This window comes from Protopterus annectens, chromosome 12.part0 (genome assembly GCF_019279795.1).
Source record: "Protopterus annectens isolate FY-2018-M chromosome 12.part0, PAN1.0, whole genome shotgun sequence".
In the NCBI taxonomy this organism is placed as follows: Eukaryota; Metazoa; Chordata; order Ceratodontiformes; family Protopteridae; genus Protopterus; species Protopterus annectens.
In genome coordinates this window covers 766,607,653-766,627,746 of record NC_056746.1, presented here as the reverse complement: position 1 = coordinate 766,627,746, position 20,094 = coordinate 766,607,653, and the positions used below count along the sequence as shown (strand labels likewise).

Sequence of the window (20,094 nt, the reverse complement as noted above, 5' to 3'; positions counted from 1 at the left end):
GAGCCTTGAACTAGATCTCAGTCACTGCACAGATATCGATGTTCTCCATTTTAAGGAGTGCCTCGAGTAAGTGCATTTTGAGATTTAGACTTCTAGCGTTGAGTAGCATTACCCTCAGTTTTTGCTTGCCTGTTCCTGTTACAGTGGTGAATTTGTCATTTGAACCTTGCCTAAAAATGGCGCTTTAGGGGTGGCAAGAGCCTTAGCCAGTATCCGGAATCCCAGGGGTGACAGGTGCATGCCATCTATGACAAAGCATCGTGGTTTGTCGACCATGTCATCCCAAGCAGACAGATACTGGATCCCCTTAGAATGACACCAGAAGCTTAGCCAATTGTTGAAGTCAATCATTTTGTCCTTGTACTGCGGTATCATTCTGGGCGATGGCAGAATGCTACTCAGGGCTAGGGTCATACCTGCCTGGGCTACAAGATCGGAGAGCTCTTTCATGTCTCTTTTCATGTAGTCCAGGGAGGTACGTCTCAGGTCATTCACACCAACATGGACAATGACAGTCATATTTGTACTTGTTGTGGAGTGACCTGAGTGCGTGGGTTATGTGGCGGATCCTGGCACCCGACAGGCAGCTGACAGTAACCTTCTCCTTGTTTAGCCTGGTGAGTGGGACATCAGTGTGCCTGACTATAGAGTCACCTATGACTAGTGTGTTGGGTACGTTGTTTTGCCTTATTGGCTGTGGTTGAGTGGCACACTGAGTCTGTGGGCTATGTGTCATTTGGGTTGTGTTGGGAGATGGAGGTTGCTTGCGTTTCTGCTTTGGAGGTCTCTGTTGCTTAGACAGATTATTATTGAGAGCCTCCACGAATGTTTCTGTGTTACTATATGTGGATTTTGATAGTGTAGATTTAGTGAGACTATGTGATGAGTGTGGTGTGGTGCAAATGTTTACCTTCTCCTCTTGACTGTCACGTTCAGTCTTGGTTGGAGAGAGCTTTACCTCCAGTTTGGCTAGTTAAGTGCATCTCTCACATGTTGTAGTGTTGGATGGTAGGAGGAGAGGGTTGTCTGTGTACATGAGGCAATTTCTACATTGCCTCAAGATTGCCAGATTCATCAGATAGACAGGCAAGAACACTGGGAGCTGACCCTTGGACATGCCTGAATAAAAAAATATTTCCTCTATATAAGTGAGGAAAGTGAGCGCAAGAGCTGTTTTTCTCTAACCAAGTGAGAAAAGTAAGTACAAAACACTGTTTTCCTCTAGGTAATGAGGAAGGTTGAGTGCTATAGTAATTAGTAGCTTATTTAGTGCTTACAAATTCTGAACAAGTGCTGAGCACGAATAAGCAAATTTAAGTGCTAAAACTAAGAATCTGTATCTGCACTAGACGAGTTACAGGACAGAAACAAGTGTAAATGCAGGCTTTCAAATCAGAAAGTTGAGAGAGATGGAAAAGATTGCCCAAACGACCAATAACTACAATTTCTGGGCCAGAACCACTCCTTATGTGGTAGACAGGTTACCTAGTGCTTACCACTCCCACTGATAAGCTAGAAGGCTTCCCTCCAACACAGAAAGGCTTAGCGGCTCAGAAGCTTACATACAGTCCTGGATACAGCAAATCTGTATCTGGAACACTAGTTACAGGAAAGGTAGGAAACAGGCTTATAGTATTTTTTTTTTATAGAAAAGTAGCTAAAACAGCAGTAAAAACAATTCACATGCAGTGCAGGCTAGCACACTTGAGTTTATATAGCAATATTAGACCAAACAGTTTAAAAAATGCAATTAAATTAAAAAGGACTAAAAGCAAGTTCAGAAAGAGTTTATTAGGTAGAATGTGGTAAAGAGATGGTACTGGGGGAGTGTCCCATATCAAATCTACAGTGGGGCGGGCAACTGCAAACACCACCAAATTTAAACTACAAACCAAAAATAGGGAGGGTGGGTGGGACAAAACAGTTTCAGCAGATATCTGAAAAACTATAAGGAACAATTAATAGTACAAACTCTAAAACCAAAAAAATATACTCAGCTCTGTATATTTGCATTGCAAAGTATACAGAATTCTTGCCTGCAGAAGACGGTGGTTGGTCTGAATATAGCAGAATTTCAGCATCTCCCAGTTGGAGGAGGCCGTGCCCCACCTGGTGTCAGGATGTAAGTGATATACAGTAGTTGTCAGTTCTTTCTTACCATTACTGGATTCACATCCAGATCTAGTGAGGTCATTGTTCCCCTGTACTCTTCACTTATCAGACCAATGATCGAGTACAATGCCCCATTCGGGATGTATCTCACCCGACATCTGCAGCAATTGGAGAGACCCCAAAAGTTCCTCACCAAAAGGATAAAGGGACTCCAAAATCTGTCATATGCTGCCAGATTGAAGAAACCCCAGCTCTATTCAGTCGCATACCGTCTGCTCAGAGGTGACATGTGCCTGACATACAAGGCCATGTCCAACCCGGAATTAATGGACATGCTCCACCTCAAAAAATCCAAATCCACCAAAACCACTAGAGCAAGCGACTTAAACCTTAGCACGGACATAAATAGGACGTGCTGGAGGGATAGATTTATCACTCAGAGACTCCCTATGCTGTGGAATAAAGTCCCGGTCCATGTGAGGCAGAGCACCTCGCTGGCTCTGTTCAAGAGAAATCTTGACCTGTGGATGGGAGATCGTAGGTTTACCCCGGGAATCATCTCTGTGTCACTGCTGGACAGAGGCACAACAAAACTAATGGGCACAGTATTTTTTCATATAAGGGGTGGCGTAAGCCACAAAAATTTGGGCTAGGCTTATAAATGCCTTAGGGCAGATAGCCTAGTATAAACCTATGAACCTATGTTAGTCCAATGCAGAACATGATCTTTTGCATTGTCAGTTCATCAGTCAAGTCTGAGACAAGATCTGATTAATGTCAGTTAAGGTCAATAACTACTGCACTTGTGGAAAGCAGATTCCAAAATACTAAATGTAAAAACTGCTTAAAGCAAAATACGGCAAAGGCAAAGACAAAAGTGACCAGAAACACCAATTTATTGTAAGTGCTTTCGTTAAGTCCCTTGACAAAACTTCATCAGGCAATGTAAAAAAACATTTCAAACAGTATAAATACCTTTCTAATTACTCATGTGTTGTTCCAAAAAATCATATGTTACTAAAAATAATGTGATAAAGCAACTCATACTGTGAATAGCTAAAACCATGTAGAAAACAGTAAAATAGGCTCACCAGTGCAAACAAGTCATCTTTTACATAACTTCTTGGCCCTGACTATTACAAAAAATGTTACCAAAAAAATAAAAAAGATGTTTTCAAAAAATGTGTATGTTTAAAAGCATGTGTAAAATACATATGCGGAATAAAAATAACGTTTATAACATTTATGTGTTCATAAGTTACTCAAAAACGAAATTAGACATAAACTACAAATCCTGTCTCAACAAGCTCTTCAACTTCAACATACATACTATGGAACAAACGTCATTTAAACCAGGATAGCTATATGAGTGGGATCTGAGTTCCCAAAACAATTCCTGTTGTTCAAGTCTTAAAGACGTTGGACCCCCTCACTTCATGTTCCACCTGGTCGATTATTCTGAATAGAAAAGAGTGCCAGGATTAATCAATACATGCTTGGCTAAAGCATTTTCCATTCAAGCCTTCAAATGTTCATAAAGGCGGTCTTTTAATTTCCGGTCAGTCTTACCTATATAGAAGCAAGGGCAAGACTGGTATCTGGCTAAATAGACAACACTTCTGGAATTGCAATTAAATTTACCCTTAGTTTCGTACTTATGATCACAAATTATAAAATAATTCCCAACTTCAATATATCTACAGTAAGGGCATACCTCAGATTTATACATGCCCTTTATACTTGGGATATTCTTATTCCTAAGTTTCAAAATGCTCTTCACATTTTGGCCTCTCTTAAAAAATGAATTTAGGTCTCTGCTCCCCATAAGCAAAGAACTGCTTGTCAGATGTAATTAAACACCAGTTTTTAATTATAATTTGTTTTATATTTACTGCATCCATGCTGAAAGGGGTAATAAACAAAGGGGAAGATTGGAAACTAGGTCCTTCAACTTTGCTCACCTGTCCTTGTGCACTCCATTCTTAGAAACCATTCTTGCCTCCCTTACTAATTGACCCTTTACTACAGATTTCTTCTGTTGTATTGGATGTGTACTAGAAAAGTGCAAAAATGCAATGGAGTATGTCTCCTTTCTAAAAATCTTAGCCACATTCCCCCTGTTAAACCTGTCGTTCGTGAGCTCTACATCTAAATTAGAGAGTGAATCCTTTTCAAAAGCAGAAGTGAATACTACGAATTGTGTAGTGTTAAAATAATGAAGGGGTTCTAAGGCCTGTTCATGTTCACCCTGAAATAAAATAAAAAATGTTATCCAAAAATCATGTATAAAATTAAATCCGGCCAGAAAATAAATTCTTGTTAAATACAAACTACCTCTACCAATAGAACATAACCAAATCGGTGAAGCTGGCTGCAAAAGGGGAGTCCATAGCTACACCCTTCTTCTGTAGGAAATTTTTCCCTTCAAACAGAAAGAAGTTGTTCTTGAATATTATGTCTAACAATTCTTGCATTAAGGATATGTCTTGATTGTTCACATCTCTATTCTTTAATATAGAGCACACCCACTCGACCCCTAATTCATGAGGGAAGGCCGTGTAGAGATCCTTAACATCAATTGTTACAAAGTTAAGGTCTTCTCTATAGTTCAAATTATTATATTATCAATAACCACATGTCCTTCCCTAGTTTTGAAAGTGAAAACAGGGAAGCTCTGGAATTTCTTAAATCCAGTGGTGTTCATGTCATGAAACCTGACAAGGGTGGAGGGCTTGTTTTTATGAACCCTGAGAAATACAGTAAAAGTATGTTGGAGTCAGACAGATATGAGTTAGTTTATTTGAACAAGATGAATAGGGTATATCATAGAATTAAAATTTATCTTAATGATTTGTTTATTGAAGCCTGGATTACTATAGAGTTGTTTAACTCTTTTTCAGTGCCAGCCCCCCAAGTTCCTGTAATATTTGGAATTCCGAAAATGCATAAAGATTTGTAATCCACCACCATTAAGACCCATTGTGAATGGCAGGAATTCTGTAACGTACCCCTTGGCCAGATATGTAGACAACTTTTTAAAGAAATTTGTTGAGATGGAGCCACAGATTTGTAAGGACTTGTGGTCTTTTTTGGAGAATATTAAGGATCTCTATACGGCCATTCCTCATGAGTTAGGGGTCGAGTGAGCGTGCTCTATATTAAAGAATAGAGATGTGAGCAATCAAGACATATCCTTAATACAAGAATTGTTAGACATAATATTGACGAACAACTTTCTGTTCAAAGGGAAATATTTCCTACAGAAGAAGGGGTAACTATGGGGTCCCCTTGTGGAGCCAGCTTCAATAATTTGGTTATGTCCTATTGGGAGAGGGAGTTTGTACTTAATAATAATTTTTTTTCTGGCCAGATTGAATTTTATACACAATTTTTGGATGACATTTTTATTTTATTTCAGGGGGAACATGAACAGGCATTAGAACTCCTTCATTATTTTAACAACACTACACAATTCTTAGTATTCACTTCTACTTGAAAAGGATTCAATCTCTTATTTAGATGTAGAGATCACAAAGGACAGGTTTAATGAGGTATGTCGCTAAGATTTTTAGAAAGGAGACATATTCCAATGCATTTTTGCACTTTTCTAGTACACATCCAATACAACAGAAGAAATCTGTAGTAAAGGGTCAATTAGTAAGGGAGGCAATAATGGTTTCCAAGCATGATGATTTCTTTTCTCTGAATGTGACCTGTTGATTAGTATGTTTTCAAAATGGGATATCCTGTAGACTTTTTGAATGGGTTAGCCCAAGAAGTTATAATGAAGATAATTTCAGGCCATTTTAAAGCAATTTTACATGACCCAAGCTACCGTTTGGAACTGAGTGTACAAGGACAGGTGAGCAAAGTTGAAGAACCTAGTTTCCAAAGTTCCCCTTTCTTTATTAACCTTTTCAGCATGGACACATTAAATATAAAACAAATTATAATTAAAAACTGGTGTTTAATTACATCTGATGAGAAGTTCTTTGCTTACAGGGAGCAGAGACCTAAATTCATTTTTAAGAGAGGCCAAAATTTAAAGAGCATTTTGGAACTTACGGATAAGAGTATAGAATAAAGGGCATGTATAAATGTGAGGTTTACCCTTATTGTAGACATATTGAAGTTGGGAATTATTTTATAATTTGTGATCATAAATACGAAACTAAGGGTAAATTTAATTGCAATTCCAACAGTGTTGTTTATTTAGCCAGATGCCAGTCTTGCCCTTATTTCTATATAGGTAAGACTGATCGGAAATTAAATGATCGCCTTTATGAACATTTGTACAGCATAAGGAAGGCTAGAATGGAAAATTCTTTAGCCAATCACATATTGATTAATCCTGGCCGCTTTTTTCTATTCAGAGTCATCGACCAGGTGGAACATGAAGTGTGTGTGTGTGTGTGTGTGTGGGGGGGGGGGGGAGTCCAACGTCTTTAAGACTTGAACAACAGGAATTGTTTTGGCAACTCAGATCCCATGCATACAGCTATCCTGGTTTGAATGACGTTTTTTTTTCCATAGTATGTATGTTGAAGTTGAAGAACTTGTTGAGATAGGATTTGTAGTTTATTTCTAAATTAGTTTTTGAGTAACTTATGAACACATAAATGTTATAAACAAATGTTATTTTTATTGCTTATATATGTTTTACACATGCTTTTAAACATACACTTTTTTGAAAACATCTTTTTTATTTTTTGGTAAAATTTTTTATAATAGTTGGGGGCAAGAAGTTATGTAAAAGATGATTTGTTTGCACTGGTGAGCCTATTTTACTGTTTTGTAGGGTTGGGAGGGTGGCCTAATGGTTAAGGTGTTTGCCTTAGAAACACAAGATGCAGAGTTTGAATTTCACAAGGGGTTATTGGCTAGGCTTAAAATGGCTTGCAAGGGCAGTTAGCTTAGTACTAATCTATGAGCCTATGAGTCTATGTAGTAGGTTATGTAAAAAGTGGAAGATTAAATCAGTGTAAGGTAAATGATGTAAATTAGTTCAACTAGTTTGTAAACTTAGTGACATGCACACACACTATGCAGTGGATACTGTTTCTTTGCTTCTCTGTGAGTCATCTTTTTACAAAGGCATCTCCAATAGAGCCAAAAAAGTGCAATATTGTGAGATACATGTAATGTTTTAGTGGCTGTAGGTATTTGTGTTTTTTTTTAGTTTTCTGTTTTTTCAGATTTTCAAAAGTTGGCTGCATTTTCCATAGAGATGTATTAAGTGTTTATTTTTTAGTCAGTTACTTATGTTTTATGATAAATGTCAGTTTGGATTTTTATGTGGGTGTGGCTCAGTCATTGCTCCTTTATATGCTGTGTCATGTACTCATATGTATGTCCATATACACAAGAGAGATATGTAGGATACAGTGCATTTGCACATAATTTTAAGAAAAATGGTACAGTATCCATTCAAAACAATAACAGACAAAATTTTAACACAGTTTGCACAGTTCATACTTGATGGATTCTGGTAAAAGTTGGAGTCTACCTTTAATTAAAAAATTATATATGGTTCAGCAGGACATATCATGTTAGTGACTCATGCATGCACATGCGCACACACACACACCTGCACATATGCATACATATAAGTAACATTTAGCTTCCTCACTGAAGTTTTCACAAGACATTATACTGGCATAAAGCTGATATCACCAATGATAACTGTAATGTGACATAAGAGGGCTTAAGCCAAATCATTATTTGAGGGAAATGGTTTTGCATTGTCTTTGTAAAGATTCAAACTAGTTGCAGTACGTTTCTGACAGAAGCAGAAAAAGCTTTGTCACTTTCCTTGAAATTTTTCTGGTTCAATCACAGGACATGGGCCCTAATTTAGAGACGTGTTTGGTTGTAATGGTCTTCTTTTATGCAAAGAAGTGTGTGAAAGCAGGATGGCAAGGTAGTGAGTTTAAGTTGAAGAAAAGTATCCAAAGTATAAGCCTCTCATATTCTTTCATATGAAAACATAGCAGCTCTCATAGGCACAAAAGAGCAACAAAGGAAGCCTGTTTTCTAAATGGGAAGAAAAGATGACTGTGTCTCTGGTTGAGTGGGCCTGAAAATAAAGGGATTTGCTGAGCTTGTTTCCTAGTTAACAGCTTGATAACTAAGTAAGCTGTGTTACTTTTTTGTCGCCTTTGCATTTATTATACTGTGTTTATATTTTCACGGGTGATCGCAGTTGAGTGCTGCATTTAAATTAGATCATTTGCTGTTTCTGCCATGCTGGACATATGGCCATGGATCTGCAGGGCCATAAGTGTAGTTCTTTCCTTAAGTGTAGCTGTCATCTATGATGCTGATGTTACAGCACCATTTGCTCGGGGACAGCATGAGATGCCAGCTGTTGTTTTTTTATGGTGTTGCTATGGGGTTTATTTTGCCTGACTACAGCCTTTGATGAACATTGATGGTTATAGCGCAAGTAGAGTAACACCACAGGGAAGCACAGAAGCATTGTCATGACCACACAAATCACATTGGTATTACTCTATATCCTTGCTCATTCTTTATGGGGAATGAGAAGAAGGATAGGCTGGGGAGATGAAGGCTTCATCTGCAGTCTGGATAACACCATAAAAGTTATGAAAAAGAAGGTGTGGCACCAGACAAGACCACCTCCATCTATTCTCTGCCATGGCCATTGAGATTAACAGTGAGGACTGGGATCTGGCAAATGCCAGGAGGGGCACCAAAAATATGGATGAAAAAATGCTGTTCCACTGAAAAGTTTCTTTGAAACACATATCCATTATGATGTTGCCACGTAGTATAGAAATGACACATCAGTTGTTCAATGCCTTGCTTCAAATTATACGAATTTTAAACAGGTTTTAAAATAATTTAAAAGTACAAAATTTGTGTCAGAACTGCAAAATATATTTAAGTTAATAATTTGGAAAGTTAATGTGCAAATTCCTATGTATTTAATTATTATTTACATGTGTTTCTTTCAGATTGTGACTTTGCTTTCAAATTTTGGTGGACAAAACGGACTTTGGATGAGCTGCTCTGTAGTTTGTTTCATAGAAATCTGGGAGGTTTTCCTTGTTGATATTTTAACCATCCTTGTTCGAAACTGGTTTCGTAAAGCTAAGCTGTGGTGGAATAAGAAGAAAGAGGGGCAGGAACAAGTGTACAATCAAAATCGACATACAGGTCATGATAATCCTGTGTGTGTTGAAGATGAAGACCCACCAACATTCCACACTGCTATGCAGCTTCCTTGTGTTCAGACAGGTGAAGTGCCATCAACTCCTCCTCCACAGTATGATGCACTACGCATACAGAATGTGTTTGATGAGCAGTTCTCCGATACAGAAGTTAACTAGGGCCTGTAGATAATTAGCACTAAATTATGTCATAGATACTATGCTGAAGACCAACAGAAAAAAACAATTTACAGGCAGATTGTATATGTCCTATTTTCTTGTGCTTGCTGAGCCAGGCTTAAACTGAAAATACAAGTAAGTCTTAGTAAGTTACCAAACATCATATTAATATTTTGTTTATCCCAGTGTGGGGACATGTTGATATTCAACCCTTAATGTTTAAGTTTGCACAAAAACTGTCTCAGATTTGTCTTGACTTAAAATTGATAGCATGAATAAAGTGACATTCAGCCTCAGGAACACAGATACTCTTCTTTATCGTACAGTATGAGTGAGAGCTATTGCTGTGAACAGTTGCAAAACTGGACTAGTGTCCAATAAAAGGAAAAGGCAGACTAAAATGGCAAGACCTGATAATAGCTTTAAATAAAAAGCTTGCCCAAAGGAATTCCAGGATGTTTCTATTGTGCTGCCTTTGATTTACTGTGTGTTTCTAGATCTTTTTGATGTAACAGAGAGTGCTGCATCTCCCAGAGTTACTACGTCTTAAGTTCCATGCTACAAATTTGAAACAAGTTCTGGATCACTTAGAACATGTTTATATTTTTGTAATACACTACAGGCCATCATATCATGAGTAAAATATTTAGCATGTTGTTGATTTCTTATTTAAGCTTGGTAAAACACTGGGCAAGACTTGCATTCTGTATAATGATGTGCAAAGACAGGTGTGCTGCTGATCTGTTTCTGAGGGAGTTTCTGATTTGGTCCCAGTAAAGCATCTGCTGAAATAATAGTGTTCTTGTACGTCTCAGACCATTCCTAAAGTGTCAGGGAAGAATTCACTAGTAAGTCTGTAGTTTTCTTTAATTGTTATTATGTCAAGTCAGATAACCAAATTGCTCTCAATGATCTGTAAAAGTCAATCTCTGATCATTTGGAATGGCTTGTATTCACTTCCAGCAAAAGGGCACATTTTTTTTAAATTTTGTAACAACATATTTGGTGCACACTGCCATTTTACTGTTACACTTTATATATTAAGTACGGAAAATAGGGCTAATCTATACTGCCATCTTTCACTAGGATGTAACAAAAGAACTACTGTAGTGTACAAAATTTGTGTGTAGAGTCTGAGATTAGTATATCTTAATTAAAATGATTAAAGCCTAAGCACTATGCAAAAATGAAAATACAAATTAGTAAATATAAAGTAGACATTGAATGGAGCAGATAAAAGTACATACAAGATGTAGCTACCATAGTCTTTTTATTTTTAAGTTAAAAAAAATGCAGTCATTAAACAGCACATGGCCTGGCTCTTACTAATCATGGTATTTACTGATTAATTCATTGTTAGACAATTTGAATGTAAATAATTGCCAACTGGACGGGATTTCACTTTGTCAGAGTTCTGTGTTATGAAGTGAGTAGCAGGAATATGTCATTCTAAATGGTTTAAAGATCATGCCAAAAGGCATGAAATGGAATACTGCACCTGCATGTCATTTATAACTTATGCAAAAATAAGACTTTTAAAAATGACCTGCATATTGGCCAATGCTAGTGCCATTTCAGCCATGCAGCTGTAAAGAGTGTGTAAGAAACAGTTTTTAATTTTGGTGTTCTTTGTATAACTCACTGCTGCAGTCATAATTTCAAGGATCACTGTAACAGGTAGCTTCCCCATCTGACCAGAGTTTCAGTGCTCATCCCCTTTTCCATTATGCTGACCTCATCCCCACCCCCCAGCATCTCACTGGCACACTGTAAAGATAGATGTATAGTTGACCCTCTTCAATTCTTTCTTGCCATGTGATGAGCTGTAGACATCTGCTTCATCTGTTGGGCCAGGCCATGAGTGGAAGAACACAGATAAGTGTCTTGATTGAAGGTGATTTTGTTTTGTAAGCTACACCCTAGATGTGCCAGTTTGGAGGGCTGGGGATGCTGGACATGCAGAACATGTGCTATGTGAAATATTAATTTTAAGGACAGTCATGACAAGTGTGTTTATTGTTTAGGCCTCTTTATTTGACATCTGCAAAGAATTTAGTTCAGAATAATCAAATCCAGGAGGAGCACCATACTTCCACATCTGAACTGCAAAATACTAGCAGCATTCATCTGTCATTCTTCAATGGTATCCGATAACTGTCATTTGGATGTCCTCCTTCTGAAGTCTTGCTCCCTGTCCTTGGTCACTGATAAAGTGACACTCATGTAGCCTCCAGGCCTTGTATCTAAGGAGTCACCCACCCTTGAAGCCCCTGTGGAGGCCAGACAGCTAAAGTAGACCTCCAATATCAATTACTCTATGCTGCCAGTAGCTAGACGTATTCTTATTAAGCAAGAGGAGGTGGGCTTACCTCTACTAACTGTCATTGATGATGATGTAAATTTATAACATTCCATCAAATACTGACAGCAGCATTAGACTGGTTCTTTTTGGAAAAGGGCTGTTTAACCCTTTTGCAAGTCTGGCATTTAGGACATGCCAGACCTTCGATGCTGGGTGAACCCCTCCTCAGTGTAACAGGAACTCCATACCCATACTCCTCAAAGATGCCATAGAACCAGACATCAACCAGGAGGATGACAACCAAGATTACTTATCTTAGTTGTGTGCCCCACTGGGTTACAACAGCAATAGCGAGGAAACACTGCCTTTGACAGAGGTGTCTTTTAAGTAGGCAATGTATTTTCCAGTCTTCTTTCCCCATCTCCCCACTGGACAACCTCACTTTTTGAGAAACTTTGGCCCATGTTCATTTGCAAGCTGCTGAGCTGTCTGATGCCCAAAAGTGGACTTTAGAGTTACTAGGCTATGATTCCTTAACCCAGTGGCATTTCTGCCTATGCAAGGAGCACTGTTGGATTATTTGAGAATAATGTCCAAAGTTCAGATTTACACCATTCAGCTCCTAAAAGGCCAGACAAATTTTGCAGAGTTCACAGATACTGCTTATTCTTGTATAAGAATACAAAGATAAATCCAGATACAATCTCTCTGAAAAGCAATGACTGGGACCAAACATACCTCTGAGAGACATACTGTTGGTAGGGAAAGTAGATTCTTGGACAGGTTAATAAAAGGAATACCTCAGCTACTTTACTCTTTAGAACTTAAATTGCAAGGCCAGTGTTTTGAAGTTTCAAGACCATATTCGGAAGCAAATGATGATTAATTTAAAGAATACAGTAGATCTTCAGTAGGACAACTCTTTCAGACTACCATTCAGTTATGAAACATTAAGTGAGACTGTGATACTGCATACACAGCTTCTAGGGTAGCTGCAATGGCACCGTATTTGGAAGGCATGCCTGGCTCCATGCACAACCTTTTGCTGAAAACATTAAAGCCAAACTTCTTAATGCCCCAAACAATTATTTTTGGACCACAAGCCTATGAGGTATTTAAGAACATAAAGGAGAAGGATATGGACATGGTTCACCATATACTCCACCCTCCTCTTTCCATGTGTAAAATGAACTGTCCTGTTAAGTTGAGGTCTTTCTATAGAAGGTCAAGGCATGGTAAGCAGCCAAAAGGAGACAAACCTTTCTACAAAAATAAAAAAAAAATGGCAACATACCAAATGGCGGTAACAAAACTTTTCCCCTTCTGAGGAACAGCTGTCGCTATCCAGACATAACTCACCCCATCCTCTTCCCCACCCTAGCCCTTATACCTTCTAAATCTGGGAAGGAATATCTTTGCTTGCTTGGGGGAGTTGAGAAAATTACCTCACAGAAATAGAAACTTGACATCATTGCAGGAGGTAGCATATTCATGCCAGACCATCTGGGAAAAGGGGTACCAAATATACCTGCAGATCAAGAGCACTATGTCATACCCATCCTGCAGCTCATGTTACAACAGAGAACCATAGAGATTACCCGAAAGAGCATGAGAAAAAAGGCTTTTATTCAGATGTCGTCTTGGTACCAATAAAAGATGATACAAGGAGAACCATTCTGTACTTGTCCAAATGAAACCAGTCTCTTTCTGTACTGAAATTCAAAATATTGACCCTGTAAACCCAACTTCACTTGCTAAATACAAAGGTATTCATGATAACCATGGATCTAAATGATGTTTACCTGTGCATCCCCATTCAGAAGAAGAAACAGGAGATTCTTAAGATTCCTGACTGGTTTTCACTTCCACTTTACCTCCTTATCCTTTGGCTTGTCCACTGCTCCAAAATATTTAGATATTTAGCTCCAGTGGTTGCCCACTGCAAGGCAAAAGGTATACATATTTACTTATATCTGGATGATTTTCTTTTCCTGCATTTAACTTCAAGGAAGGAGAGGATAATGGTCCTGTTCTTTATGCAACAGTGCCTACAGAATTTAGGCTTTACCCTGAGTCTGCAGAACTCGAGAATGATGCTTCCTCAGAACAGTGCTCCTCTTGGCTGTCCTGGACACCCACATGTCAATAGTCTTTCTACTTCATAGTAAAGTGCTTGGCTTCACTGACATTTCCTAGCTAATGCTGCAGAAACCAATGTGGATGTTCAGGGAGATCTATAGCTGCTACTATCCTAATGGTACCTTGCCTACATATATATGAGGACTATTCAGTGGTAACTCATGGACCTGTGAGACCAGCATGCTTAATCAATGGTACATGTTCTCACTTCTGTGCTTAAAAAAGAAACTGGGCTGGTGGCTCTTGGCTGTCAAAGTAAACAAATGAATAGCATTATGCCCCCTTGCATACAGCCAGACCATAATTACAAATGCCTCACCACAGACTTGAGGGCTTACTGTTAGGACCTAAAGGTACAAGACAGTCAGACCAGGTTGGAAGCCTAGTTCCATATAAATCTAAAGAAAATGCTTGCAGTTCAGTATGCTCTACAAGTGTTAAATGTTGAAATATCTGGACCTACTAGAGCAATTCTCAAAACAGACAGACTGAATGTCCAAAAAAAAACGGACTTACATATACTAAGTCCAAGCTGCCATTTCCTCATAATAGTCCCTTTTCTCTGAGGTGTGGCAATGTTGGAGATGGTATATATAAGTTCAAGGGTGTGGGGGCTTGCCCCCTTACAATAAGAAGTTTTAAGGAGAAGAGCAATTTTTGAGATTTGCTCTTCACCTGTGTTTTTTTTATCTTTTTTTTTTTCACCTTGTCAGCACTCTGCATTTTGAGTGCTGAAATTTTCATAAGAGGCCTCTAAAAGCATTCAGTTCCCTATGGATTCTGTGCATCCTGAGTAATTTAATTATGAATAACTCCAGTCCACAGCCACAGTTGCTACATCAACAAATAGAGATGAACACATTTCTATCAGTTATGCAGGATGGCATTAAAAACATGGGAAATGGATATAAACCATAGTGTGACTTTAAGGGCAATGTACATCTGCAGAAGGGACAACTGGTCCTATGTCAGTTTATTGGACAATCAAATTGTTGAAACCCATATGGTGAAGACCATATAGTTGACAACTCAGTTTGTGGACAAACAGCATGAACCTGAACAACACCTGCAAACAATGTTTTTGAAGGGGACAAGCCCCCTGCACTCTCACAGCCCCTGTTAATTATTTATACCAACTCCCAAGATCACACTACAGTGTGGAAAGGGGAAATTACCCACTGTACAGTCTCAGTCAAAAAAGCAAATTGTTAACCATATGGGTTTCAGTAATTTGGTTGTTTGACAAATTGACATAGACCCAGGCAACCTACTAGTGGATCAACTGATCAGAACCTCAGCAAACCCAAAAACACACCATGTCTCTGACAGAAGTGGGGAATGCCAGAAATGGTTACCTCTTTCTCTCACATTTTTCAGAGCAAGAATTTTGCTCCAGAACACCATACCCAAAGTTTACGTAATGGATGCTTTCTCCATTGTCCTGAAAGGTAAGTTCCTGTATGCCATTCCTTCTATGTCCCTGATTGCAAAAGTAGTACCTTCAATCTAACTGCCTGGAAGACTTAATATTATTAGCCTTTGGGTACCAGTTGTATGCAGACTTGCACTTTATAAGGGTGAGGCCAGAAACCAAAGTACAAGTAAATCATGGCTGTAAACATTTAAAATATTCTTCCTGTGGTGCCTGAAGAGGGACCTGATATCTACTGAAGCAGAAGTACCATGAATCTTGCAATATTAGGTGGAATTGTTTCATGTTGGCTTAGTATATAATTCCAGTATGGTCTACCTATCAGTTGTTGCTGCATGCCTTTCCTTTGTATCCACCTCTTTACGCCAAAAGGGCAATAAAGGAGTTTCTGAAAGGGCTTCTGTACTTCAGGCCCCAAAAGAGATCAATTGTACCACCACTTAACTTAAACTGACACTTTCTCCATTTAATTAGCAGATTCAGCTCATATAAAGTTTCTCACATAGAAGATGGTATTTTTGGTGACGCATACATGAGCCAGAAGCATTTGAGAATCATAGACACTCATATGCAAAGAGTCTTTGGCTTTCCATTGAGATAGGGTTACATAAATGCATTTATTTGTTTTTCATTTATTCTATTTGTTAACTGGGATAGTCTATCTGAACCATAACCCATTTTCAGTGTAGGCCCAGGGAGGAAAGCTCCAAACTACAAAGCACAGTGTGCAGCAATCTCTATATCATGCTAAAAGGTCTTGACAAAGGTGTGCTTGAACTAGGTAATCCATTTTCCAGTATTATTTCCCCAAAACAGAACAAGGAGAAATGTGCCTTCATTTCTGTGATGCTCACAATTGAGGTACTAGTTTGCAGATAGACTGACTAGCTATTTGAAGCTATTGCAAATAAAAAAGGCGTACTCATCTCAAAGCAGACCATCTCAAAGTTGATTTCTCATTGTACTGTTTTCTGTCATAAATTCCATGAAAAACAGCTGACTGAGAAGGCAATGTCTAAAATCAGGAACCAAAAAGGCAAACTTGCAAATAAAACAGATAATTCCTCAAGTGAAAAATACCATTCAAAGAGCTAAAAGAAGCAGTAAAGTGTATAGATGAACACAAAATAAAGTACTTCAGAGCAGCAGTGCCACATAAATTCCACACAGTCTTCTCCAAGGTAAAAAAAATAAAGTTTAATAATCTAAGCATTTTTGTCCCAGGTATGTAAACAGGGACTTCACCAGAGAAAATAAAAAAGTTAGATCATTTCCTTAAATAGTCAAAGCAATTAAAAAATGATCAAAATTTAAAGTGAAGCATCCACCTCTACATGCATATCAGACACTGTAAAATTCAAACTATTTTGAAATAAGAACGATAATTGGACAAGTTATCTAAAATATCTGAATTAAATGCAATAAAATCAAATCAATAGTCTTAAGCCCTACTAAGGGATTTAAACTTTAAAACAGATGCTATAGAACATGTCATTCAGGCCAAAAGGACCTGAAGCATGTAATTTGATTTTCCATAATAGTTCCTTAACTTCAAGGGTGGTTTTCCATGGACCAGCTCTAGGATTCTGCTTAACAATATCTAACCCCCAAAAAAATCTAAAACTATGCCCTTTATGGGGAAGAATATGGTTAAATAATGCATTAGTTAAAATGTGCTTCTTTTTTCATACTTTAAATTTTTATTAGGATTTTTGATAATAATTACATGTAAGACAAAGTTTGAAATGTTAAATGTATGAATAAAATAAATTGTGTTTTAAAGAAAAAATGAATTATAACTATTTACAATATGTACATTAAGCCTGAGACCAGAGAATTAATAAACAAGACAAATACAATAATTCTTAATAACAGACTAAATGATTAAAAAGATGAGGAAGATGATTCAATAAGGGCCAGAACTTTCAACTAAGAATTGATGTTCATCGTGTTTCACTGTTGCAGTCATTACACTTGGGCTATCCTGCTGGCAGGCTACCCGCAGTCGGCCTGAATTCCAAAGTCTTGGTCCGGCGTTGGTTGCTGTCACCGCTTCCCTGACGTCAGTGCGCCAGGGGTATAAAAGATGTAGCAGACGCCATTTTCTTCAGTCTTTGTTGCAGTGCGGTGTCCGAAGCAAAAGCAGTCTGCAAGTGCCGGTCAGCCGACTCCTGAGATTTTCAAATTCGAATTTCATATCCGAAGTCTTCATTAAAGCTAAGTACCTCATTGGGGAAACTTTTTTCTTGCTCCAGACTGATGTCAGAAAAAGTTAACAATTGTATTTCTTGTGGGAAGCAAATACCTCATAAGGATTTTCACTCTTACTGTATTCCTTGCCTAGGCCCTGACCACAACGTTGCTTGTTGTCGGTTTTGTGCTAGATTTAACCAACGCACTATTAAGCGTCAGTACAATTTTGCCTTTCATTACTTTGGCCGAAGATTCAATTATACAATGCCGGTGGAACAGCCAACAACTGGAGTTTATAAAAAACGCAAGGATAAAGACAAGGACAGGCATCCACAGTCCAAAACTGATGATGAGGCTTCCACTAAGCTAGTCATCGGTTCACCAGTTCTCAGTGAGGCACTTTCGCAGCCCCTGACACCCACTACCTCAGAGCCACAGGCCGCTTCCGACTCCCTCGTGGAGCCGACTGGGCCTTTGGAAACTCAAGGTATTGGATCCTCGGAAACTATTCCCTCAGATGGGTCTGGAGCCGCTGTGCAGGCATCAGCTTCTGAGGGTGTTTTCAGACCTACACAGTTATATGTAAAGCCATCTTTAGCTTCTAAGCCAAAGACTAAAGCAGCTCTAAAGACAAAGAAACAAGTACAGCATTCTCCAGGACAGACTTCCATGCCTGAAAAACAGATGCTCAAAATGGCCGAAGACCTTATTACTTTGATCAGGGGTTCCCATCCCCCTCCTGATAAGAGGCCTAGGCAAGAGACAGAATATGAATCTTCAGATCAGGTTTCCATTTCCTCTGATTCCTCCTCTGATCAGGAATATTCCCTTCCTCCCTATGAGGATTCTGATGCTGAAGAATCTATTCCTTCAGCTTCTCCTCCTGAAGATTACTCCTTTGGGGAAACGCTGCATACTATGAGGGAGCATTTTCATTGGGAGAGCCAGGGTTATTCAGAATCTAAGAAAAGGCTTACTTCCTCAGCACAGGCCTGTTGCTATTCCCCCTGTTATGGACATTGTAGATGATGCTTTTTCAGAGTCCGTCCTGTCTCCAGACTCTATACCCCTTACACCTGTTAAGCCAGACAGATACTACAGGGTCCCAGACTCCCATAAATTTCTATACAAAAACCCTGCTGCTGACCCAGAAACCATATCTCAGGGTCCTAAGGGAGTCAAGGCTTCCACTGCTAAAAACCCTCTTCCCTCTGATAGAGATTCAAGGGCACTGGATAGTTGAGGGAAAAAAGTTTACACTTCTGCTACTTTGGCTGTAAGGGCTTTAAATTGTCAATTTCATATGCTTAAATATCAGCAATACTTAATGTCACTGTTAAGACAGAAAATGTTGGCTAGCTCTGAATGTCCAGAAAACAAGGAAATGCAGGATTTATTGCATGCAGCTGAACAAGTGGGAAAACATACTTTGCAGTGTGGTTTTGATTCTTTGGAGGCCTCCTGTAGGGCCGCTGTAATTGGTTCTGTGATTAGGAGGCATGCTTGGTTAAAGGAACAGAATCTGCCTGATCATGTTAAAGCAAAATTATTAGATGCTCCATTACAACATGATGCTTTGTTTGGTGTTAATGCAGAAGAAGTGTTGAAGAAAATGGAGGATAAAGCAAAATTTATGCAGACAGTTAAGGATTTCTTACAGGTACAGCCACCCAGATTTAGCAGGAACTGGCCTTCAAAAAATTGGTCCTTTCCAGTGTCAGACAGGCCACAAAGAGGCAGATACAGATGCCCTAGAGGTAGATCCCAGCCCCAAGGCTCATATGGCCTAAACAAGTGGGGTGCTTCAACCTCCAAAAGCGGAGAAGACAAATCTCAATCTTATAGGAAACAGTCCCAATGACTTTCCTCTACCGGTACCAAGCACTTATCTTTTGGAGGCCCCCTTAGGGGGAAAACTAGTACTTTTTTCACAAAACTGGCACATGATCACCCAGGACAAATGGGTCTTGAATATAGTGTCTCAGGGTTACAGGTTCCACTTTCACACTCTGCCAAAGGCAAAAGGCATGCCAGATCTGCCACACAATCAGTGGGCAGAGGCACAAAAGCAAGTTTCATCCCTCATGGACATGAGGGCCATTCAGCGAGTACCACTACAGGAGCAGGGACAAGGATTTTATTCACGACTTTTCTTGGTACCCAGAAAGGACAAAGCCTGGAGACCAATACTGGACCTGTCTATTCTAAACACTTTCCTGGACGTTCCAAAATTCAAAATGTTGACTCTGCAGCACCTTCTGCCCATGCTGGGCAAGAATGATTGGCTTGTAACCTTGGACCTAAAAGAGGCATACCTGCATGTCCCAATCAGACAATCTTGCAGAAGATACCTCAGATTCATAACTGGCTCAATGCACTACCAATTCTCTGCACTGCCCTTTGGCTTATCTACTGTGCCCAGGGTCTTCACAAAATGCCTGGCACCAGTAATTGCTTTTTGCAGACAAAGAGGAATTGAAATATATCCCTACTTGGACGACTGCCTTATTCAAGCAGAGAACAAGGACATTCTACTAAAGCATCTGGCGTTTCTAAAAAGATTG

The 20,094-nt window shown here is 38.9% G+C and overlaps 1 protein-coding gene across 2 annotated transcripts in view; it reads left to right on the top strand.

Annotated features, from left to right (window-relative positions):
* The window catches only part of SCNN1G (sodium channel epithelial 1 subunit gamma), a 1,228,370-nt gene extending 1,218,606 nt beyond the window's left edge, over nt 1–9,764 (top strand). For both annotated transcript variants that reach the window (XM_044089818.1, XM_044089817.1), the window contains one exon: nt 9,090–9,764. In XM_044089818.1, coding sequence (XP_043945753.1) covers nt 9,090–9,464 — 375 coding nt within the window. In that variant the 3' untranslated portion in view covers nt 9,465–9,764. The remainder of the gene's footprint in view (nt 1–9,089) is intronic.
* Nucleotides 9,765–20,094: the final 10,330 nt, after the last annotated feature.